Source organism: Tamandua tetradactyla, chromosome 6 (genome assembly GCF_023851605.1).
Source record: "Tamandua tetradactyla isolate mTamTet1 chromosome 6, mTamTet1.pri, whole genome shotgun sequence".
NCBI lineage: Eukaryota > Metazoa > Chordata > Mammalia > Pilosa > Myrmecophagidae > Tamandua > Tamandua tetradactyla.
The window spans coordinates 38,811,660-38,835,785 of record NC_135332.1 but is presented as its reverse complement, the minus strand read 5'-3'; the positions used below and the strand labels follow the sequence as shown (position 1 = coordinate 38,835,785).

Below are 24,126 nucleotides of genomic sequence, written 5' to 3'. Positions count from 1 at the left end.
ATTCATTCTTCCCCTCCCTCCCTCCTTCCTTCACTGCCTTTCTAGCTATCTATCAGACATCTGTCATCTCTTTTCTCAATCTTTGCGAGTAGCCTCATAGATCCTACTCCTCTAAGGCTTAACACTTTCTGCCTATTTCCTGAGAACAAGGACACTCGCTTACGTAATCAACTTAAGTACAGCTATCAAGCTCAAGAAAGTTAACATTGATATAAAGCATACAGTATATATTCCATTTTTTTCAGTTGTTCCAATAATGTCCTTTTGGCATTTTCTCCTCCATTATTAGATCAGTCTTGGATCATATATTGCATTGAATCGTCACTATCTCTTTAGTCTCTATTTTTTTTCTTTTTCTTTTATTTTTTTGTTTTTATTTATTTTTTATTCTTTTTCTTTAGTCTCTCTTTAAAAAACAAATTGTGGGAACATATATACAACACGATTTCCCATTTCAACCACTCTCCAGCATTCAGCTCCGTGGCGCGGACCACATTCACGGTGTGCTCCTACCGTCACCACCAGCCTTTACCAAACTTTTGCTCCCTTCAAACAGAGATCCTGAACCCTTTATGCACGAACTCCCCATTTTCCTTCCCCCCAGCCTCTGGTAACCTGAACTCTACTTTCTGTACCTATGACTTTCCTCCAGCTCTCTTACTGTATCACTGGAGGGCAGGGAGTTGACGGGCTTTCTTTTAGGGCATTAGCACAAGGCACAGTCCTGGGTGATCATACCAGGGGCAGCAGAGAGCAGCCCAGGGCCCTGGCATCCTGTGCCAGAGGCCTCAGGGCAGATCCCTGGATCCCAGGACAAAGCAGCCACTTGGGTGGAGCCCATCCTCAGAGGGCGTTTGGGCAGAGCTGGAACGGCATCCTCTGACCGACAGCATCACAGTCGGTGGGGTGTGTGTGTCGGGGGGCGGGTTGGGGCGCCTGAAGCTGGCTGTGGGAAGCCATGTCATACTTGGCTACCCTCCTATCTTCATTCTCGTAGCAAAAGTTCTGGGACTGATCATTTGAGATCACCTCTCTGTATCTCTTTGTGGAATGGCTTTGGCGTCTCTTGGCGGTGACTTACCAGTCTGGGAAAAGATGGGGCGGAGGGAGTTGGATAATAAGCATTCTTTGTCTAGACAACAGAATACTACTCAGCCATTAGAAACGATGAAGTAGAGGTTCTGACAGGGGACGATGGCCACAACATATTATTAAGTGGAAAAAACCTAGTTGCATAGTAGAATTTACAGTTTGAGCACATTTCAATAAAATGTATTCATATATATGGTAGTATATGCACAGAAAAAAATATCTAGACAGATATATCTGAGCGGTAATGGGTTTTCTTTGGGGGGAGGGGTGTATAGTTTTATAACTTCAGGGTCTGGCGGCTGGACTGGGTCCTGGTCCCTCTGGATTACATTCTCAAATACAGTCCTCTTCTTGGGCTAGGCAGGCACCCACTGGGCCCCAAAACAGGAGCCCTTGACAGTCTGCATATCCCTGTAAAGAGGTTAGAATCTCAATACAGTGGCCCAGAGGTCCCATTTTATCTGTGAGGAAACCGAGGGGACCGACCTGCCAAAGGTGGCAGGGGGAATCACTGGCACTGACCTCCAGGTGAGGGGGTCCCCTCCACTGCGCCTTCCTGCACTCCCGCTCGGTCTCGTCTTCCTCACCCTCAGTTATTTGACCTTATGATGATGACAAGGGAGGTCACAGTTTGCTCACTTAAACATTTAGGATTATGGCCCCAAGTCCTAGAAAAGTGGAAATCGGTTTGCACCCGTTTCCTCAAACTTAAGAATATCCTTTGATGGAACAACTCCTTAAAATAAAGCTGCCACTTTTCTATAATTATACAAAATGATTGTAAATCTTGAGACAGGCATGAAAAAGAACAGTGATATTTTAAAACACAACTCTCCGTTGTCTGCACTAATAGAGACACAGCCTTGGTGGGGATTTCTGGCCCTGGTTGGAGGGGGCTGGCTATTTTCTGCCACGGAGTTCAGCCCCTCATTGCACTCGATGCCCAGTTCTTGCTACTGCGTTGCTCAGGTGCAGGGGGCCAGGGACCTGGCCGGCTTGACCTGGAGGGGCTGGATTTGGTGGGGGTAAGACAGCTTTGAGAAGGGTGGTCCAGAAAAAAAACTTCTAGGATATGTTTTTTTGTTTGTTTTTTTTTTTTTAACATGTAAGAACACTTGATGTTCCATAAAAACAAATCTGCACCCCTGATATCATATCAATAAAACATGCCAGTATGATTTGGGGTGAGGCACGGGGAGCCCCGTGGTGGACAAGGCTGCTTTCTGCCGTTGGGCTTGGGCTTCTCAGGGGCATGGACTGAGTTCCCCAAGAGTGGGAACTGGACTGCTGTGATCAGCCTGGGCTCTCCAGGGATGGAAACCATGTTTCTTCCCTCAGGCTGGTAACTCCTGGGGAAACTGGGGGAGTCCTGTTTCTCTGTCTCACCCCACCCCCCACTCCGGCTCAGTGGAGCCCTGCACTGGTACAGGAGTGGAACATTCAGGGCGACCAGAGGACAGAACATTGCCCTGTACAGAGCCCCTCCTGCCCATGTGTATATCCCTGGCTCCTCCACTTAGAGTCTATGCCTCAGTTTTCCCATCTGCAAAATGGGGATATTAGCACCTGCCTCATGGTGGTGGTGTCATGTTAGCCCCACACCCAAGACTTAGGATGGCCTCTGGAGACAGTAAGCCCTTTCGTGTTAGCAAGTAGAGACAGCGTGAAAAGGAGCCGTTCTCCCTGGGTGTGGTAGGAGTCGCCCCTCCTTGCCCTAATTTCTTAACGCTTGGCTGCCACCCTGAGCTCATCTTTGCTTGCCTCTGCCCCTGACTTTGTCTCTTTCGGTTCCAGGTGGCATCCGCGGTGGAGGCGGCCCCAGGATGCCCGGGGGGTGTGGATGACCAGCCGTTCAGCCCCCACCACGGCCCAGGCCCGGATGCCGCGCCCCGCGAGGACGGCTCGGCGGGGGCCGCCTGTGGACCCGCGCCCGTAGTCCCCTGACCCGGAGACCCTGCCCGGCCGCCCAGGGACCAGGAAGGTGCGAAGCCAGCGGAGCGGGTGGCCGACAGTGGAGCGGCCCGTCGGAAGGGAGTTCGGTGCCAGCTGGAAACATTTTCCCCAAGCGGCTCCGCAAGATGACCAGCCTGTTCCGCCGGAGCAGCAGCGGCAGCGGCGGGGGCGGCAGCGGCGGGGCGCGTGGCGCGGGCAGCGCGACCACGGCCGCGGCGCACGAGCTCAACAACAGCCGGCCCGCCCGCCAGGTGCGCCGCCTCGAGTTCAACCAGGCCATGGACGACTTCAAGACCATGTTCCCCAACATGGATTACGACATCATCGAGTGTGTGCTGCGCGCCAACAGCGGCGCGGTGGACGCCACCATTGACCAGCTGCTGCAGATGAACCTGGAGGGCGGCGGCGGCAGCGTCTACGAGGACAGCTCCGACTCGGAGGACAGCATTCCTCCGGAGGTAGGGGCGCGGCCTCAGCGGCCCAGATAATGCACTGCGCGCTCCAACAACCAGTTGTGTCTCTTAGAGGACCTGGGTTAGACCGCTCTCAGGGTTCCAAATAGCAAGCAGCGTATTCCTCTTAGGGAGAAGGGTCCCAAGCCAGTCAGTGGCTTATTTTATTAGCGGAAATTATGCATTCATTCAGCATACCCACTCTGTGATGTGCTGGGCATGCAGATGAGTCAGGGGTCGTCAGAATCATAAATTTGTTAAAAATGCAGGTACATGGGCCCCACCTCGACATACAGATTTCCAGTTCCAGACCTGGAACCCTATAGCCTGTTCTTTCAAGAAAGGCTCTTCTTTAACCTCTGCTCTGGATCTGCACTTTGGCCAAGTCAGACCATTTCTGCTCTCATGAAGTTCACAGTCCAGTGGAGAGTAGAGGTGAGAGTCAGGCCGTGTCATTCCTGTATGGTAAGGGCTATGATGGGAGAAATGGAAGCAGCAGAGAGGACAGGAAGGCTTTCCAGAGGAAGAGGTGGCTCAGCTGAGATCCAAAGGAAAAGTGAAGAGTAAGGGAAAGGGTGTGCAAGTAAAGGGAACAGCTTGTGCAAAGCCTCAGAGGTGAAGCAGAGCATGATTCATTAAGAAACTGGCTGCAGGACCATCTGTCAGGATCCTAGTGAGAGGTGAGCCAGGTTTGACATCCTCGCTGCTGAGAACAGTGTGGGGCTTTATCTCTAGGGCAGAGGGAGCCACTGAAGAGGAGTGACCTGTCAGGTTTGCCACTTAAATCCCCCTCACTGCACAGTGGTGGAGGTGGGAGCTCATGACACCCAGGTAACCATGCTCTCCTTTCTCCAGAGATATGGCTGGAGAGGAAGGGACCACTCCATTGCACCAGTGTCCTACTGGGTACGGCTGGCCCTCCCCAGCCTCATTCAAGAGTTAGGTGCCCATCTGCCCCTCACAGGGACCTGCAGTGCTTGGAGCAGAAGGGGCGAGCCACACAGAATAGTACAGTGAGAAGGTCACTGCCTGCAGAGGTACCTGGGACCTGCAGCTCTGGCAAAATGGAAAGACCCAGCAGGTGGGATTTAACTCAGCTCTTTGTTGAGTCCCAACCTGTGCCAGGAACCATCCTAAGTGCATTAGTTGTAATATGTCATCTAATTCTTACCAACCTTGTGAGGTGGTGCTATTGAGAAACTTTAGACCCAGATGTGGCCTCAGATTCCTTCCCAACACAAGGGAGCCACAAGGCTGCAAGCAGCCACCTTTCATCAGAGTCATCCTTCAGGGTGAAATCTGGTAGCTCTCCCTCTTTTAGTGGGTGCTGCCTGGGACTGCTCTCTCTCCATGTAGAGGTGAAGCTATGTAGGTGGTGACATCTGGCTCATTCCTGTGTCATCTGCAGCAACCAGGACAGTCCTTGTATATAGCAGGCACTCAGGGAATGTTTGTTGAATGAATAAATGTCACTGCTGCCTTTGCACAGCTTTCTACCATCTTTTTCCCTTGGAGATCACTCCTTTGGCCTACTAGGATTAGCCCAGTGGAGGGAGTATTGGAAAATCCAGATCCTCTTTGTGGAAGGGAGGAGTGAGTGTGTGTGTGTATTTACAGATACATCCTTTAAGTGAGAGCTGGGAGGATACAACTCTTTGCCACCTCTGACCCTTTCTACAGTCTCTATTTGGCATGCATGTAGGATCGTATCTTCTTTGTCCATGGCACCCACAGCCCTGTGAAGCCCTCTGAGGCTTCACCAACCCTGAGTAGGCCGGCCATGTATGTGTTTCTGTTTTTCTAAGAGTCTCGCTTTACAGATTGAACCCCTTTGGTGCCTCGCCCCTGCCTTGACTTTCCTTGGTTTCTCCAGCCCTCTACCATTGGAGCTCTGCCTGGGCCCATCAGCAGGCGATTCCTGAGCCAGTGGAAAGTACTTTGGAAAATTTATGAGCAGCAGCTGAAATGACAATAACTGCTGACTGGAAAAAGCCCCCTCTCTGGGGGCTGACATTTGATGGGCTGGCCCGAGGGGTATCCTTGCCATGGAGAAATTTCTCCTACCAGATAAATGGCCCAGACCCTGCCTCCCCACCCCCACCCCAGAGCACCTGGCAGGCATCCACTACCCACACTTAAGCCAGAAAGCCTCGAAGCTGAAAACTTCAGCACCTTCAGAGTCAGCACAACTGCATTATGGTGGGTGGGGGTTGGGGGAGAGAGGCAGAGGGAGGCCAGAAACGTGGCTGGGGTTACTCTCTCTGGGAACGCAGGATCAGGCTTGCTGGAGCGTGCCTGGCCCACTGCCTGCCTTCTTGGCGTTTCCCCATTCTGGCCCAGGAATCTCTGCTGAATGTCTGGTTCCTGCAACCCCAGGAGGCTGCACTGAGGAGCGGGAGTGGCAGAGAAGGGTGGGGGTGGGGGTGAATCCTGATGCAGCTAAGGTGGCCTGATCTCACTGAGTCCAGGAAACCCCCAACAAGCCCTGCCGAGCTCTTCTCCCTTCCTCGCCCATTTCCCTCAGACCACCTTCAGTGGGAAAGGCCAGGCTACCCACTGAGGGAGTAGAAGCCTCAGCCCTTAGTAGGTGGCCTAAAGGTCACGCCTGGAACCTGACCCTCAGAGCAGAGGGCACTGGGCAGCGAGGACTAGTGGGCTGGGGGTGTTCTCCTGATGCATCAGCTACTTGCTGAGCTGCCACCCTGTTCCAGGCACTGTGCTGGGCACCAGAGATTTGCCGCTGAACAGAAGAGGAGCTTACTGTGTTCTCTCTTTGTTTAGTTTTCCTCTTTTGGAAATTTGGGGTAAGCAGAGCCTTGGCCCGCAAAGCAGCTACATTCTTCTTTTCCTGCAAAAGCATCTGTTTAAATACTTTCCGCCTGAAAGGAAAGAACGTCAGTGCATTCCAGGGCAGGAGGCCTCCTTGGGCTGGGCTGTCTGTATGTGCACAGAGCACTGCAGTGTTTGTGTGTACACAAGGGTATGCTCTCCTGCCCACCCGATAGCACTGCAGTGTTTGTGTGTGTACACTCGTGTGTATTTGCCTGCACACTGCCAGTGTGTCCCTGTGAGGTTCCATGTGCCTGGTCATGGCTGGACCCGGGGCAGGAGTGTGCCAGTGCAGCCCAGTCCAGACCAGGCTTGCAGAGGCAGCTTTAGTGGTGACATCTGCAAACTCACTTGGGAGTAAAACGTGGGACCTGGGGATTCTGGGCCAATTCATAGCCTCTGAGCCTTTCTTTTCCCTGAAGCCCTCTGAGGGTACAGCCATGTTGTCAGGTCTTGGAAGAGAAGGGAACAGCTGTGTGGAGGGAAGGAGAAGGGAGCCAGAGGCTAAGGTGTAGGCTGGTTGGGTGTGTGTGATGTGAGATCTCCTGGTGAATGGCTGCCTCCTGGCCTAGACTCCTCTAAGGAAGGGTCCAGATCAGTCCTTATAGCAGGGACACCTGTCATTGCCCTTGACCCTCACACCAGGTCCTGGATGAAGAGAGGCATCCAGAACATAGAGCAGGCATTCTGGACTCTCCCCTTACCACTCTTCCCCCAAGACCCCAGCCCGGGTGTGCAGACATAGCACCAGCAGGGGGTCTCGGGAGTCAGGGGGCTGTGGTTCAAGTCAAAGACCCAGCTCTAAAAATGGGGTATGGCTTTTGCCATTGTACTTGGGTGGCCAGGGCCTCAGTTTCTTTCTCTGTAAAATGGGGCCAATGCTCCCAAACCTACCTCACCAGGTTGTTTGAGACTAAGGTAAGAAAATAGATGTTGAAGTACTTGGAGAAGGGGGTATGAATGTTGTTGTTTTGTTTTTTTTAAGTAAAGTTTTTTTCAAGTAAAGTTTATCAAAGAAAGCACACACACAGAAGAGTAAACAAATTACAGGTGTGCAGCTCAGTGGCTTTTTCAGAGCAAACACACCCATGTTACTAGCACCCAGGTTAAGCAACATCACCAGAACCTGCAATCTCCCTCGTGCCCTTCTGGTCCTTCCCCACCCCCAAACCTGTCACCACTGCTCTGACTTCCAGTCACATATATTCCTTTTGCCTATTTTTGCACTTTACATATGGATAATGCTGCTATAAGCCTTCTTTTGGGGAAATGTATTTTCACGTCTGTTAAATATGTTGAAAGTGCAAGGTTAGAGGTATCCATGTGTGTAACTTTAACCTGATATGGCCAAACAGTCCAAAGTGGTGGTTGTATCATATTACAGTCCCACCTGCAATGGGAGTTCCCCTTATTTGGTAAGAGTTTCCTTTACTTGGTCAGGGTTTGCCTACACTCGGTATTGTCTGAATGTTATTTAAGTTCATGGAAGGATTATTAGTATTTCTTTCTTGTTGCCTCTGATTTAGATTTTGGAAAGGACTTTGGAACCTGATAGCTCTGACGAAGAGCCCCCTCCAGTGTACTCCCCGCCAGCCTACCACATGCACATGTTCGACAGGCCTTACCTTCCGGCTCCCCCTACTCCACCTCCCAGGTGAGAATACATCTCCTCTCAGAGCACAGCTCAGTAGGGAAGGGGTTGAGAACAAAATGGTGGGGAACTTGGCTGGAGCTCTCAGTATATGTTTCCACCAAGAACAGGTTTCTACTGCAGCAAGAGACTTTTCAGCTAGACACCAAGGAGAACTTCCAAAATGTAAGGGTGGCAAAATCAAACATTTACTAAATTCCTACTCTAGGCTAGGTGCTATGCTGAACACTCTCCAGGGAACAGTTAAATAAGGCTCAGCCTCTGCTTTCTGGAAGTTTATAGTCAAGTGAGATGCCAGAGTGGGAATGACAAACACATGAAATGTGTACTGAGATGACCCTAAGTGCAGCTGTTACTAATTGAGCACTGTGCTCCTTCCTGCTGAGTTAAGAATGGGCCTCAGAATCTTTCTCAACATCAGCAGTCGATGGAACGGATATCTATTTGCCATCCCAGGGTTGGGATGTTGTGGGGATTTTTAAGGAATAGGGAAAAGTCTCTTTTTCTGGGATGGTTTGATAACGTGAGGCAATAGAACAGACTCACAGGACCCTGGAGACTTCTCCAAGTCAAGGACTCTGTAATTTGGAAGCTTCAAATGAAACTGGTTGCCGGCAGAGCCCCATGGATCTCTTAGGTGCTTGTTTTTCTGGGCGTGATCTTTGTGGTGAGGCTGCTGGAGTCCAGGGGTTGTCTGTTTGTCCTCGAGCTTCTGTCCCTTAGAATGACTCATCCTTTGGTGGTGAGGGGCTGGGGGGACCACTTACCCGGTGGAACTTTTCTTCTAGTGGGGCCTGGGAAGCCCCAGAGCTGGTGTGGTTGACCACTCTGCTCTCATACAGGCATGGATAATAACAGCTCTCATTTAGTAGGCACCTTTCCAACACCAGAAACTATCAAGGTTTTCTTTACCTACATACACCTTTACATTTAAATTGCCTAACCTGCTGTGAGCTGGGCACTGTCTTCATTGTTCCCATTTTACAGATGAGGAACCTGAGCCTCAGAGAGGTTTCACACTCTCCTAATGCTATCAGCTGGGATTTGAAGTCAGGTCAGTCTGACTCCAAAGTTAATGCTTTTTACTGCTGTGTACTGTTGCCTCCCTAATGAGAAAAAGCTCTGTGATTGTAGCTTGGAGGGGACTAAAAGAGTCTGAGAAAATTATGGGATGGGGTGGAGGTTGGAGATGTGTTTTGAGTTAGGGACAGGACCAGAGCTGGGGTCCCTCCTTATCACAGTAGTACCAGGAGATGGCAGGTTGTACTGGGTGGGAAATGGGAGTTAAGTGGGTGGGTTTGGGTGAGACCTTGGCAAGGTTTGCAGCTTGGGATGGGCCATGGAGCTTGGGGTGAAATGATTTTCCTTTAACTTGATTTTTAAATATCTCAAGTTGTTTTTCTTTTTTTTTGGTATGCTGTGTGGTGGGGATCACATTTCATTCTTTTTCCATGTGACTATTGCATTATTGCAGCACCATTTGTTGAGTTTTGGGGGAGTGGAGGTGTGGAAGTACATGGGCTGGGACTTGAACCTGGGTCTCCTGCATGGCAGGGTGGTTCTGCCTAATTTTTAGAAGTTTAAAAAGATGCTGTAAGAGAGCCCAGTGTAAACCTGGGGTGGGTGTCCTGGCCACATCCTCCTTCCCCTACTCTGTCTGGCGAGGGGCTCAGCCTGCTTGCTGTGGGTAGGGAGGGGTCAGGTCCTGGGGGGCTGGGGACAGTCTGACCTAGTGGCGGGAGCCCCAGTGCAGGACAGCCTGAGCTCAGCTCTGGACCGAAGCTCAGGAGCCTCATTCTGATGCTGTGGACTTCAGACAAGTTCCGGTGCTTGCGGGGTCAGGGGCCTGACCCAGGAAATGATGGGCTGGAGGGTGGGTGCAGGGAAGGAAGCAAGGGAGCATGAGTTGTGCATTCAGCCCCGTGTGGGTTCTCTCCCCCTTCCTTTAGCTGCCTAACTTCTGATTCTCCAGATGTCAGTGCTGAGTGGCCTCTGGCTTCTTGCTTAACTTCTCTGTGCTTCGTTTGCCTCATCTGTGAAATGGGAATACTAATCCAGCCTCAGCACTGTTATGAGGATTCAATGAGATGTGGTATGTGGAGCACTTAGCACAGTGCCAGGTATGCACCAAACCTGCAATCAGTGGTTTATTGCTTCTTCCCACTGCAGCCGTGCCAGCTGGTCTCTGAGTTCAGCTCTAACACTGAACATTGAGGTCAATGGTGAGGTTTCCCCAGGAGGTCAGGGTCCAGAAAAGGCTGGGCCAGTCTCTGAGCAGATGCCCCTAAGCCCAAAAGGGCCCTGCTGGGGCCAGTCTACATTTAGGCCATCTCCCAGACCTCATTCATTCTCAACATCCAGGACTTTTATTTCCAGCATTTATTGAATCACCTGCAAGGCATGGTTGCTGAACTAGGTGTGTGGTACAGAGATGAATGCAGCACAGCCTTGTTCCCCAAGGAGTTCAGTCTGGGGAGGCACAGACATGGGGGCAGGGGTGCAGGTGAGACTCCCTAGAGGAACTGATGCTCACGCTGTGACCTGACAGATCGGATTTAGTCTGATGAAACAGAAGACAGGAGGCCATTCCAGCAGAGGGAACATCATGTGCCAAGGCCTGGAGGCAGGAAAAAGGGAACTATTTGAGGAACTCTAGGAAGTATCAAAGGGCTGGATGAGGCTGGAAAGGCAAGCAGATCATGGAGTACTCTCCAAGGAGCTTCAACCTCATTCTGGGGGTAACGGGTTTAAACTAGAGAGGATGTGAACGTGCTTGGGTCTTAGGAAACCCTCGGGCTGCTCAGTGTGATCATACCTGAGTGGAGGACCTAGTGGGCAGGAGCGGCCTGGCCCCCTTCTGCCATCCCGGTCACAGGGGTGCCAGTGAGACTTCAGATGGGGCAGAATTGGGGAGCTTAGGTGTTGTCCTGCTGGAGCACAGAGAGACAGGGTGAAACCAGGCAGTGGGTCTGGAATGCCGGGGGCCCTGGGTCCAGCCTTTGCCTGGACAATTGTATACCCTGGGGATAGCCTCAATGCCCAGTCTTTACCAAAAGTCCTGTCTGGAGGGTTTGTCTCTGAAATCCCTCTCGGGTCTGACATTCTGTTGGTAAACCTGGGGCTGCTGACGGGGCTCAACATTCTAGTTTGGGGAGACGAGGCCTCTAGGGGCCCCCAGGTCAGGAGATTCTCCAGGCCTTCTGTCTCCTTCCCCTCCCCCAGCCAGAGTCTCTGCCACCTGGAGAGACCCCTCTGCACAGGCCGCCTGCTGTTTTTCCGTTTGAATTACAGCCTTGGAAGTTTTTTATTTGCCTCTCAGCTCATTTCTGACATTCCTTTCCAACCACAATGGAGTTGTCTGGGCTGCCTGTGCTCAAGGCCCCCAGCTCCGCGCAGCTGGAGACTGACCTCATCTCGGCCCGGCCAGGGCAAAGGGCCGAGAGGGGCTGGGCCTGCCCTCTGGAGCTGCGGGCCAGCTGCAAGGAAAACTCAGGCCGAGGACCAGGAACTTCCTGCTCCCGTGCCACCATCTCCACTTGGGTATCTATGGCTAGAGAGGGTCCAAATGCAATTCCTCGGCTCTCCTTCCACGACTCTCCTGGGTGGCTGTGGTGTGTGTTGAGTCAGTGGGTGGACACCATGTCCCAGATGAATATACCAAAGTCCAAGAAAGGGTGGTAATGCCGGAGAGGATTTTTTACCCCTGTGGCCAGAGGTAGTCCCTGAGAGCTGGGGCACCCTCTCCCCTGCCTCTCAGGCCCTTGGAGTAAAATGCCGTTGGAGTCCCTGGCTGTGATGTCAGCGGGAGACTTCAGGCGCCTCCCTCATCTGTGTGGCAAGAGGGTGGACCAGGCATGCCCGGGGTTCCCTTGGCTCCAGTCCGCGCTGCGCTGAGCTCCCCCCATGCACTTAGCAGCTTGTTATCCCGTCTGCTGCCGCCCCCGCCCCTCCCCTTCGCCCCTGCTGGCCACCCGCCTAAAATAGAAAAGGAAAGGAAGTTATTTTCATAGTCCACGGCAGCCGCCCGGAAAAGCTCCCCCCCCCACCCAGTGAGGGGGCGGGCGGGATTCCTGAAGCTGAAGACTAAATCAAAGCCAGGCTCCAGAGTGAGAGTAACCCCCGGCGCCCCCAGCCCGCGGCTGCATCTGTGTGTGTCATTTCCCTGATTCAGCAGAACACGTGTTCTGTGGTTGCCACGCGCAGGCTGCTGCATTGCTGGGGGGAGCTGCTGGCTGGGGCCCCGGGCTGCCTTCAGGCCCAGGGCAGCAGGGCAGGAACCTGGGGGTCAGGGAGGGTGTGGCGCCACCACCCCTTCTCTTGGCCCCCTACCATGCTGTTGAGTCCTACCGTGCAACCTTGCCAGAGGAGAGCAGAGAGGCTTTCACTGCTCCTGGGTAAGCGCCCCTTGCCTCTCAGAGAACTTTGGAACAAGAATCCTTTCCACCCTCGCATCGTACGCCAGCTTTTCACAGCAATGTTCTAGACACTGTCTCACGAGGGGCTTCCAAGTACCTTGGGAGGGAGGAGCAGTATTTATATGAGGCCCAGGGGGGAGAAAGTTCTTACCCAAGACCACCTTGCCAGCTTGTGACTGAATTAGAAGTGGGGAACCCAGATCTGCTCTAGTCTTTCCCCAGTGTGTTTTCATGGGCCGGGTTCCTCCAGGGTATGCCAGTGACCTCCCCCCCCCCCCACAGCGGGCACCAGGTTGGGCAGCGGTGGTTTGTGGCTCTGTTTATTTGGACCACACCTGTCCCTCTGCAGCTATGAGCTGTGAGGCCTGCGAGTTGCTAGGGATATAGAAACATGAATGGTTAATTCCTGTTGTCTTTAGAGGACATCTGTAAACATCTCACTCTGAATCCACAATGGTCCAACATTAGACCATGAACACAGAGTTCTGGAAGCGTAGAGCCTATAATTGGAGAGCTGTGTCTGTCTGGCGCAGCAGGAGCCCAGGCCTGCAGCCGGGATGGAAAGGCTGAGGCTGGCGAGCAGGCTGAGGCCTGACTGCCAGCACTGACTCCCCAACATGCCATCGAGCACTGGGCTTTGCCCTGAAGGCCGCAGACTCGGGGAAGTTTCTGAGCAGGATCCAGTCTGCCTGAGGACCTCGGGTGATGGCCCAGGAGACCTGTGGTTGGGCCTGACTGCTCCTTTCAACCCCCAGGATCGACATGCTGGGCTCCGGCCCCCCTGTGAGCCAGAGGCGCTATCGGAACTGGAACCCGCCACTGCTGGGCAACCTCCCGGATGACTTTCTCCGCATCCTGCCCCAGCAGCTGGACAGCGTACAGGTAAAGGGTGCCCATTCCCGCCTTCCACTCCCACCTGCTTGTCCATCATCTCTTTTGCCATCTGAGGTCTAGAGAGTTTTTGCTAGCAAGTTTCATTTCCTGATATTTAGATCCGGGCTGAGCTATTTCTGTTGCCCTGGGTTTGTGGGGAAAGAATGCTTTTCCCTCCTGGCTGGCCTGGAGGTGTCCTGTTCCACCCAGGGGAGGTGAAAGCCCTGAGGAGGTTCTGCGGCTGGAGGGAGCAGGGCATGGGGCAGCCAATGGCAGAGGCAAGGTACCTCCCTTCCCTCTGCTGGGAACGAGCCAGGGGCAGCTTCTCCTCAGATGCTGGCAAACCCTAAGGTGCCCCTGTAGAGTATAATGCGTGTGTGTGTGTGTGCGTGTGCGTGTGCGTGTGCGTGTGTGTGTGTGTGTGTGTGTGCCTTGCTCCGAGACAGCCAATGCAAGGAGAAAGACTTGCATTTTCCAGTTTGGGACTCTATGTGTGGGCTATTGAGCAGTTTGCAGATCACTTTTCATGACTATTCAGGGGATAGATAAAGGGATGAAGTGCTCCAGGTAGGGAGGAAAATCTGTTTTTAGCTCTTGCTGCTTCCCCAGCAGAGAGGACACTGGCGTGTGGTGTTGGAATTTGGCTGAGGACTAGATCCCTACGAGGGGTGCCCCAGGGCAGGCTGGAGGGGCCTGGGAAAGGAGGCGCACACCCAGGTGTGCAGGAAGGTTTGTGTCACGTGTGTGAGGTGTGAGCAGGCCCTCAACAGCAGGCTCGCGCTCCTCCGCAGGGGAAGCCCGGGGGCTCGAAGCCCGTGAGCGTGAGCCGAGAGGGAGGCCCTCCGCGTGCCGTGGGGGCCGGGGCCCGCGACCAGGAGAGCCGCTGGAAGCAGTACCTGGAGGACGAGAGGATCGCGCTCTTCCTGCAGAACGAGGAGTTCATGAAGGAGCTGCAGCGAAACCGCGACTTCCTCCTCGCCCTGGAGAGAGGTGCTGCCCCGGGGGGCGCCGCAGCCACTTCCCCGTGGCGGAACGGGAGCGGATGCTGGTTTTAGCGCTGAGCGTCAGGGAAGGCACTGGGCCAGAGGCGAGGGGTGCCAGCAGCTCTCTGTGCTGCCAGCATGTCGTGCCACGGGGCTACCCTTATGGGAGCCCCAGAATTCTGCCAAGGGCGTCCTGGGGCCACCCCTTGACCCGCAGGGCTCAGGCAAGAGGGATGTGCCCTCTTGCGCCCGCTCTTTCCCCTCCACACATCCGTTCTGTGCATGCCGGGCACTGGCCTGGGCCCCCCGGTGACAGGACCGCAGAGCTGCCATGCTTCATGGAGCAGGGCCCAGAGTGCCAGTGCTCTCCTCCCTCAGAGGATGACGTTGGAGCAGGGGCCCTGGAGGTTTTTAGGGGGTTGGATTAATCTTTGGGCTGGGGACCTTACTCCCTAGCCTGGCTGCCTTTCCCCTTTAGTGTCTGTGCTTTTTTGGGCCTGTGTTTGGGGAGGGTGCACTGAAAGGACGTGGGTGGTATGTCCAAAGCCCTCGAAGGAAGGCGCACTGTTGTCTTTAAGAGTGGGAAAAGAAGGGCTGCACGGGTGATGCTGAGAGCAGGTGTGTGTGTAACTGACACAAGGTGGGTGGGGCAGGGTGTGCAGCGTGCTGGGCTGAGCGGGAAGAGGCCCTGCTCTGCTCTCAGTCCTGTGGCGAGGTGCCGGGGGCCTCACACCTTCCCCGGGAAGTGAGGAAGCTGAACTGGCTGTTCCCTCAGAGTCCTTCTAATTCTGGCATTGTGACATTCCAGATGTTTGTCAGGAAAACAGTTTCTCTAAACTCTGGTTCTTGAGCGCCGGTAGGTGTGTGCCCATGTGTTTTGTATGTGCGTTTATGCTCATGTGTGATTCTGGGGGTTCAGCCTTCCAACAGCCTCCAGGGCCTCAGCCCAGTGTGCTCCCGGGAGCCAAGGAGCTAACTTCCCTGACTAGAATATGGTCCTTTTTCAGATCGATTGAAATACGAGTCCCAGAAATCCAAATCCAGCAGCGTGGCTGTCGGAAACGACTTTGGCTTTCCCTCTCCTGTCCCAGGTAACCTTGCCTTCCCAGGACAGGGCTTACATGGCCATCCTTGAAGGCCTGGGGGCCTCACACCCCAGCTTCCCTTTGCATATTTGGATTTTGGGGGTAGGGTGAGGAAGTAGACAGACTGAGGGTGGGGGCTTGGGCCCTCTCAGCAGCTGGAGGGAAGGGTTCTGTCCCCACCTCCACGTCCCTGTGGCCTGAGTCTGCTTCTCCACTCAGCAGCCCCAAATTCTTGCCAGGCCAGGGGCTGCTAGGTGGCTGAACTCTCCAGAGGTCCCTGCGTGGGTAAGAAGGGGACACAGTGCACCACATAATGCCTGATGGAGGGCAGAGGGTGGGAACAACGCAGAAACCTACAAAGCTTGAATTCTATCCTGGGGAAGCTTCTGTCTTTTAGGGAATACAGGAGACGTAGGTCCAAGAAACAGAGCAAACCAGCAAAGCTTCAGACTCGCTTGTTGATTACAGCAGAACCAGGAAGGGAGGGGCAGGATTAATTGGGGGAGGGTTCGTTCATTGATTCATTAAGTAGCTGGGGAATGTCTGCCGTGTGCCAGGCCCTTCCCTGGGTATTGGAGGAAGAGAATTTTAAGTTTCATTTTCAAGGTGGTGAGAGGGAAGGATTGCTTCCAAAGAGGGCCAGGGCCTTCCAGGGGCCCTTGCCAGCGGAGCGAGAGCCAGGGGTGGGCAGCAGTGCTGTTAGGGCGCACAGACCGGAGGTTGAGTTGGAGCTGGGGACATGGGGTACAAACACCCAGCCCAACTCAACATCTGGACTCTGTCGTCCCCGACTCCCAAGCTGCCTACCTCAGAGAAATGTTTAGAAGCTTTTCCTGCGATAGATATTACACTGCGGTGGGGTAAGATGGGGGAACAGAAGGATGGGGAGTGCAGCTGACCCCAGCTCCAAGAGAGAAAATCCTGTGGAGGGGAATTGATTCGTAAGCAACAGGCTGGGAGCTTAGGCTCCACCAGGCCTGCATCTGGGTGTTCTAATGGGAACCTCCTGTCCTTGATCCTGAATTAACTATAGACGCCGGCGCTGCTGAGATGGATCAGAGTGACTCAAAGGGGACTTAGCTGGCAAGGTGACTCCAGATTAGCCGAGTTGCAGGGAGGAGTGCAGGCACTCCCTTTTGAAGGGCAGCGAGAGTCCCAAAGTGGGTGCCGAGTGAGTGAGGGAGAGGCTGGTGGCCCTCTGGGTTCAGGCTTTTAGATTAGCCTCATCCTAGTTTCTGCTTATCTTTTGACAAGTCAAAAATTGTGTCCGGGAGGGAGCCCAGGAAAGGGCTGACCTGGAAGGAGGGAGAAGGGAGTCACTGTTGGCAGATGCCTGTTCCAGGCCAGGCATCTTCCTGCCTTCCCTCCCTGAACCCTCTCAGCTGTGGGGAGGCAGCCAGCAGGGGGGCTGCTGGTGAATGTTTAGCAGCCTGCTCTGGGTGCAGGGGGAGAGCGTGTCTGTTGCATCTGGTGATTTTCATGTGTAAATACTCCCACCATGACTGGTTTCAGCTTACCAGCCTGGCTTTTCACTGGGCATGGAGTGGGGCAGAGAAATGGACGGTCGGGAGCCCGTGAGAGCAGCTCTCCACAGGCACAGCAGGCTGACCCCGTTGTCACAGAGTGGAAAGGGAGGCTTAGAGGGGAAAAGAAGTGCCCCTGTTTCTTCCTTGTTTTAAGCGCCCTCTGGGTTAGGGAAGAAGCCTGCTCTTGCTTTCTTTCCCATATGGAAGGATGGGGCTGAAACAGTCACAGTGGGCATGACCCTGGCCTCTGCCCCAGGACCCTGCGGCCAACTGCCCTCTCTAGCTGACCCACAGACGACCAGGGGTCGACCCCTCCCCTCAGCAGGTGTCTCCCCCTTCCAGGAACCAGTGAAGCCAATCCCGCTGTGTCTGAAGATGCCTTATTCAGGGACAAGTTGAAACACATGGGAAAATGTGAGTCCAGCCCCGTGTCCCTGTGCCCAGTTCTTCTAAGACCAATCCTCACGGCTTCATGGGAAGGAGGGAGCCACCCAGAATTTTTAATGCAGTGGTGATCCCTAGTGACATTTTAATGGCAGCCTGGCTCCCTTAGTCTTCCTGCCTCACTACCCTCTACAGCTGAGTCTGTATTCAAATTAAGTTTTAAATCCTCTTGGACCAGCTGTCTGCAGAAAAAGACTGTGTGCCCATCCCCCACCCCAGTTTTCATGCTCACGCCCCGTGGCCTGAGGAGGGCCGGCAGAGTCTGTACGGGAGGCCCAGGCTAAGCCCATTTTGTCGTGGCGCCGCACCCCACCGGCTGGGTGACTGCTCACGAAGTCCTGCCCTCCTGCCCCTGCCCGGCTCCCGCCCCTCCGCCACACACAGACACAACTGCGTGAGAAGGAGGCTGCAGTCCTTTCAGGCTCCATTTCAGGGAAAATCTCCGATTAGTCATAGAAATTCTAGAACCCACTCTGAAGGTGGCTAGGGGCGGGGCGCGGCGGCGGCGGGAAAGAAAGCCAAGATGCGTCGCTGCCTCTCATGGCTGGGGAAGGAATGCCCGGATCTCCGGCGGCCTGTGCTGCCCCTGCAGGCCAAGTCGGGATGGCAGCCTCGCTCCTGCCGTGCCGCCCCAGCCTGGCCCACGCCCGGGACTCCCGCCCCCGCCCCAGTGTGCCCCGACCTCCCCCCGGACCTGGGCTGCAGCCACTTAATGCTCTGGCTGCCAGGAGGACGGCTCACGGTCTCTCTGCCCGCAGCCACCCGGACGAAGCTGTTTGAACTTGCCCGGGCCTTCTCGGAGAAGACCAAGATGAGGAAGTCAAAGAGGAAACACCTGTTGAAGCATCATTCGTATCCTTTCCAACTTGGGACCGAGTGAGGGGCAGGGGGCTCTAAGGGCACTGGACTCCCAGAGGCTGTGGCCCTCCCGCTGCACCTTGCCCCACAAGGACACGTCACCCCCATCCCCATCTCTCGGTGCCAGGCTGGAAGAGAAGAGGGGGCATAGGGGTCGGCAGCATCTCCTGGCTTCCTTCCCTGGCTTTCAAGTTCTACATTTTCCCCCCCATTGTCTGGGATAATCTGCTTCATGGGAGAAAAGCTGTTTCTTCTGTTAAAATCAGCAAACCGCATCCCTAAGTTCTCTAGTCGAACTGGTCCATGCACCCTCCCGCCTCCTCATTCCAAGCCCATTGGCCCTGCCCCCTCCTCTCGCTTTCAGTTCCTTGAGTAGGAATAAGGTCTTCTACGTTTTTACCCGGAGCCCCATCCATTCTGTACTGTCAAACAGGGCCCAGGATATTAGAGGCTGAATGGTCAAAGGGGAGCATGGAGAAAGCGGCTGCTCTGTCCCCCGAGATGGAATTGGGGTGAGGTTGTCAGGGCCTGGCTGCTCAGCCGACCCCAGAAAAAGCTGCCTGGCCTCAGGGCACGAGCAGCCTGGGGGGAGGCAAAGAGAGGGTGGCAGCGTCTGGAACTTGGAGCAGGGGGTGGAGGGATTCAGGGGACAATGGGTAGGTCTGGGAGGACCCAGCCCACCCATGCAGGGGGCAGTTTTCCTGAATGGCCCGGCAGGCTGGGGGCTGCGGTGTCAACAGCCAATCTCCTGGATGACGTGGAGGGCCATGCCTGTGGTAAGGTGGGGAGGGGGGGGAAGCTCAGGCTCCAGCTCATCTGTGGATAGTGGTCCTGGGTGTTCCATAGGTGGACACAGCCTGGGGGACACATCTAGTGTTGGTGGGCAGGTGACCCAGAGACACGGATCCTCTCCCTTCCTTGGTCCAGTCCGTGAGACGGGCCCCAGGGCAGCCGCCCATAGACCTCCACCAGCAGCCCCGAGCGCCAGGTGCTGCTTCTGGGTGTGAAGGGACAGACAGGCCTAGGCACGTGGAGCAGCTGCAACTTGAGAACCAAGGGCTGGGCAAGTTCCTTCTCTGGACCCAGAGGCTTTTCAGCTTTCACGCAGTCCCTTCCTCAAAGGCCACGTGGCCAGAAGGCCCTGCCTCACATCCTACCGGGACCACAGCCGAGCCACAGAGCAGAGGCGTCCTTCAGTAGTCAGGAGGCATCTAGAAACGAGGACCACAAGGTTCTTGGAAGTCATCTGCCTAGTCTAACATCCCATTTAACAGATGAAGAAACTGTAGCACAAAGAGGAAAGAACTTGCCCATGGTCTCAGCTCGTGACGGAGCCAGGCTACCATCTGTGTGCCCTGACCCCCACTGTGCCCTGCTGCCTCTCACCAGACCCACTCATCACCATCTTGGGGATCAGCATGCACCCCTTCAAGCAAAGGGGGTGGGGAGAGTTGGGCCAGCTCTCTTGCCCAGTCAGGGGGACATGCTGGATGGAGGATGAGCAGCTTCTCCCTGCTTTTCAGATGAAGACTTCCGGGGGAGGCGGCAAGAAGTGCCCAAGGTGGAGGAAACCCTAAGAGAAGGACAGTAAGAGGTGAGAGACCCATGTCACTGCTTCCCAGGGATGGCCCAGGACCAGCACCCACCACACCCACACCCCAGCTGTCCACCAGGGGCCTAGAGGAGTTGGCCTCAGGCAGCTGGACAGTGATGGTCCTGGGTCTCTTCTCTCATTGTTGTGGCCAGCAGGGACATGGGCTTTTATAAAGGAACTAGTTTTTGCATTTCAAAATGTGGTTCTTTGTTCATCTGGCAAGAGATAGTCACATACACCTGCTCATGCCAGATGCTGGGAACCGGCTGGTGTGTGTGGAACTTGTTGGCTTGGAATGGTTTACAACTCAGTTGAAAAGTCCAGGACACACACTTACACAAAAATGACAATTTAAGAAGAAAAATGCGGTGGCCCTGGCCCGGGTGTACAGACAGCTCCTTCCAGGTCCTTGTTTGGGTTGATGGTCTGGGATCTGCAGGGCCAGATGAGGAAACTGCCCTTCCCGAGGCATTGCTGTTGCAGCTGGAGCCCCCGACTCCAGGCTGCTCCCCCTTCTCTCTCCCTGTGCTCCCCTCTGAGAGAGAACAAGGGAACGGCAGCACCTCTGCCAGGACTCAGTTGTACCTGCCCCTCTTCCAGAGCTTCTCCCCCAGTCAGGAGGCTGCCCACCTGCCCTACCCCCAGCTGCTGTCCGGGTCCCAGTGGTCAGCGCCTGTCAGGCTTTGCTGAGCTAGCAGTGTGGCAGCAGTGGCCCTGCTTCAGACTATGGGGAAATGCTTGCTGCCCTCGGATATTTGTGGTGGAGGCAAGATGAACCAAGGTACAGAGGACACAGTCGCGAACAAGTAGATACAAGCACCTTCTCACCTCTGCCTGGGCAGGCTTTCCCATCGCCCCGAGCTGACTCCTGTCCCGCATCCCTTGCCAGGCCCTTGCAGACTTCTTCCATTCCCCTCAGGCTTTCCTCAGCACAGAGGTGCACCGCGTGTCCCACTTCTCTGGAATGCCCCTAGGAAGCCAGCCGGGGGATATGCCCCAAATCCCACTCAGTGTTGCTGGTACCTCCCACCCCTTTCTCCTTCCTCCTGGTCCCCAGTGAAAATGTGTCTTGTCCAAAGTTACCCCTCTGTCGGAACTTGCTTGTTTCTCTCCTCAGTCTTCCAGCTTTCCCCTTCCAGCTCCTTCCTCAAGTCTATGCCCTTCCCCTCCTCGTCTTAAAAGACAAGACGAAGTTTTCCATCATCATCCTATTTACCAAGAAGCGGCGTCTCCCCTTCACCCACTGCAGGCGGGCAGCACCACCCACCACCCTTGTACCATCTTAACGGCCAGGGCCTTTCCCTATTCGGCAGCCTCTGGGTGCTTTCTTCTGCATGTGGTGTCCTTGTCTTTTCCCCCACGTCTCTCCTTGGCTCCTGTGGTGTCCTGTCCTCCTCCCCTTTCTCTCCCCCTTTACATGTCATGTGCTTTTCCAGCTCCTGTGGCTCCCCCCATCCCCTAAATGCACTTGTTCCGATGCTCTGCCCCTGACCCTCTCCGAAGTCTTCTCACTCCCCACTCTCTGGGAGCACCAACCCCCCTCTTTTACAGCACCAGAACTTCCATGCAGTTGGTTCCAAAATCCTAATCTCTGTGTCACTCCTCCAAATTTTCTCTCAACCTCCTGCTTTACTCACGAGCCTTGAAAGTTAACTCAGTGAAACTAACTGACTAGTTAACCTTCCAACTTCTCCATTTCGTTCCTCTCCCTCATTCCTTCCATCACTACCCTGGCAGACTGTCATCCCCTGGTTAATCCTGGTTAAGTCCATCACCAAAACACCACTTTAGTTCTGTGCCCTTTTGAACCCCTTAGTCTGGTGTATAGGGCCTACCAATTGCTGGCCCCAGTTGACTCTTCTGCCTCTACAGGTCCCAGTGGTCTAGCTCACTGGAGACACTACCAAGCAGTTTACTGCTAAGCCCTTGTCATACAGCTTCTCCCACCTAGAATCCCACCTCCCACCTCCCACCCCCACTTCACCTCTAACTGCCAGTGTCCCATCCATTCGGCAAGTTGGAACACTTCTAGGAGCTTGGTTAGTTGGGTTGACTCCAGCTAGAATTCCGAGGCTGATACAGAGTCCCTGAAGCAAGGAGAAGGCTCTGTCTTTGTTAGCTTCTGCCCAAGACTGTCTCTTCTGGAACCAAAGGCCACTGGACTCCTTTGAAAACAATTTTTCACACTCCTTTCTCCCCCACAGATGCTAGCTGCTCATCCTCACCAGATCTGATCTGACCCGGTGGAGTAGCCCAAGAGCAAAACCGGCCCCCAGCTGAAGAGCCCAGCTGCAGCCGGACAGATGGTGCTTGAGTATGGAGGCCCAGTGATTCTCCGGCCACCGTCCAGCCCAGCCACTGCCACCGCCACTTTCCACTGGGGTTTAGAACTTTGGAGTTCCTGGGCTGTGATTGGAAGAAGGTTCTGGGCCCCCCAGAGGTGGTAGCCAATCACAGCCTCCTTTATAGCCAGGCTATTCTTTGGGTAATAAGTGGAAACGCAAGAACAAGACCCCTTCTTTAAAAAAAGAAAGAAAGAAATCCAGAAAACAGGCCATTGTTGGAGTGTGAGATAGAGCGGATCGACCCTATAAGAGGCTCTTTGGCCTGAAGGTGGCGCTCCTGCCTCCCTCCTCTCCCCATCTCCCCTGCGGTACCGTGGCCACTCCCTGATTCCCACCCGATTCCAGCCTCCATCTGACACTTTGTGCCCTTTCTTCCCGTGGCTTCCTGCACCCCAGCCTTGCCTTCGGGTGCTGCTGAGCCGTCTGCGTGGCCCCTGCGCGGAGCTCGGGCGCCTGCGGAGCAGGGATGGGCCGACGCAGACACCCGCTGTGGACTGCTCAGCCCCGCCCGTCGGGTTGCTTCTGTTTGGGGCTGGCTTGGGCCCCCGGCAGCTTCCCCTCACCCGGAAGGGATGGCGAGGGTTCCTATACCCCGGCTAGAGGACTCTAGGCAGGTATACTCTTTAGTCTGGGAGAAGACAAAAGCCAGTTCTTGATGGGGCTCTGGATTCTCCCCTAGTGGGGGCTTCCAGGGGCTCTGACGTTCCAGCCGGCGGGCAGTGCTGGGTTTGGCAGTGACCCCCCTTGAGGTGAAGGTGCAGGGCTGACGAAAGGGTGAAGCAGCTTGTCAGCTTGGGCTTGGGGTGGAGGTTGGCCAGGGCAGAGGGACTTGGGAGTGTCGCCTTGCGAAAAGTTGTGTGATTAGGAAAACTCAGATTCTAAGAACGCTTCCACAGCACCAGCCACTGCCAGTGGGACGTAGGCTGCCCGGGTCTCTCTGGCCTCTCCCCGTCACCCCGAGATGGAAACGCGTTGACCTCTCCTGCGGCCAGGGAGGCCTGCGCAGGCACGAAGCCTTCGGGGGCCGCGGGGTGGGGAGCCAGCCCTGCGCCCCCGCGCGAGGTTGGGAGTGGGCGCTAGTCCTTGGCGGAGCCCCGAGATGTTGAGGGCATGGCGGGCGCTCTGGGCCAGCGGCCGAGGCAATATCGAGCTCGCACTTCGTTCCGCTCGCTCCGGCCCGGGCTTCCGGGGAGGCCCCTGACTGCCCCTGACCGCCGGGTTCCGCGGCGGGAGAGCGCGGGCGCAGGAGCAGCCGGGGCGCGCGGCGGCGGCACTTACCCAAGTTTGGAAGTGCGCGCGGTGTCGGGGGCGCGGGCGCCGGGGGCGGGGCCGCCAGCCCTTCGCCGCCCTCGCGGCGGGGTCTGTGGCCGCTGCGGGGAAGCGGAGTGCTCCCCACCAACGGCCCCCTCCAGCTCGAGCTCCAGATAGATTCCAGTCCCGAGGGCCAGGGAAGGGGGCTCTGGACTGTGGTCCTGCCCCCTCCCCTATCAAGACGGGGTGCATGGTGGGGGAAACCTCAGCCTCGAGTCTGTGTGTGTGTTGTCATGTTAGTTTTTCCTCCTATGTGTGAGTTTTTTCATGGAGCTGTTTCATAGGAATTCCTGTAATAAAGACTTGGTGTTCTCTTGGTGCTCTGATGTGGCTGGCAGCGAGCGTTGGACATCCCCTCCTTCCTGACCTTGGATGAATTTGGCTCGCTGAGCCCAGTGTCGGTCCGCTCGCCCACAGATCCAAAGGACCCAGCCCTCTCCCCACTACATTCACAAGGTGACACCTGCTGCTCTAACCTCAACCTTAGTGACCCGTAGCCTTTGCTCAGCATTGTCGCCTTTCTGTTTGCTCTGGGAAAGCAAACCGCTTGCTGATAGGCAAAGAAACACCATGGAGAAAGCCAGTCTGTTGCGAAAGATCCAGATGGTCACTCCCTAAATAAACAGAAGGCTTCTGGATTAACGGTGCAACGGGAGGCTGTGGGGATGTGCAAACTCAGACTTCAAAGGAACCTCTGAGATCCTCCAGTTCAAAT

At 55.0% G+C, this 24,126-nt stretch overlaps 1 protein-coding gene across 1 annotated transcript in view; it reads left to right on the top strand.

Moving 5' to 3' along the window:
* The window catches only part of CUEDC1 (CUE domain containing 1), an 81,124-nt gene extending 57,394 nt beyond the window's left edge, over positions 1-23,730 (top strand). The window contains exons 2-11 of the mRNA XM_077164888.1: positions 2,887-3,503; positions 7,853-7,980; positions 13,148-13,274; positions 14,057-14,255; positions 15,256-15,339; positions 17,202-17,273; positions 18,062-18,155; positions 18,879-18,937; positions 19,685-19,755; positions 21,960-23,730. Coding sequence (XP_077021003.1) covers positions 3,171-3,503; positions 7,853-7,980; positions 13,148-13,274; positions 14,057-14,255; positions 15,256-15,339; positions 17,202-17,273; positions 18,062-18,155; positions 18,879-18,937; positions 19,685-19,752 — 1,164 coding nt within the window. The 5' untranslated portion in view covers positions 2,887-3,170 and the 3' untranslated portion in view covers positions 19,753-19,755; positions 21,960-23,730. The remainder of the gene's footprint in view (positions 1-2,886; positions 3,504-7,852; positions 7,981-13,147; positions 13,275-14,056; positions 14,256-15,255; positions 15,340-17,201; positions 17,274-18,061; positions 18,156-18,878; positions 18,938-19,684; positions 19,756-21,959) is intronic.
* The last annotated feature ends 396 nt before the right edge of the window (positions 23,731-24,126 follow it).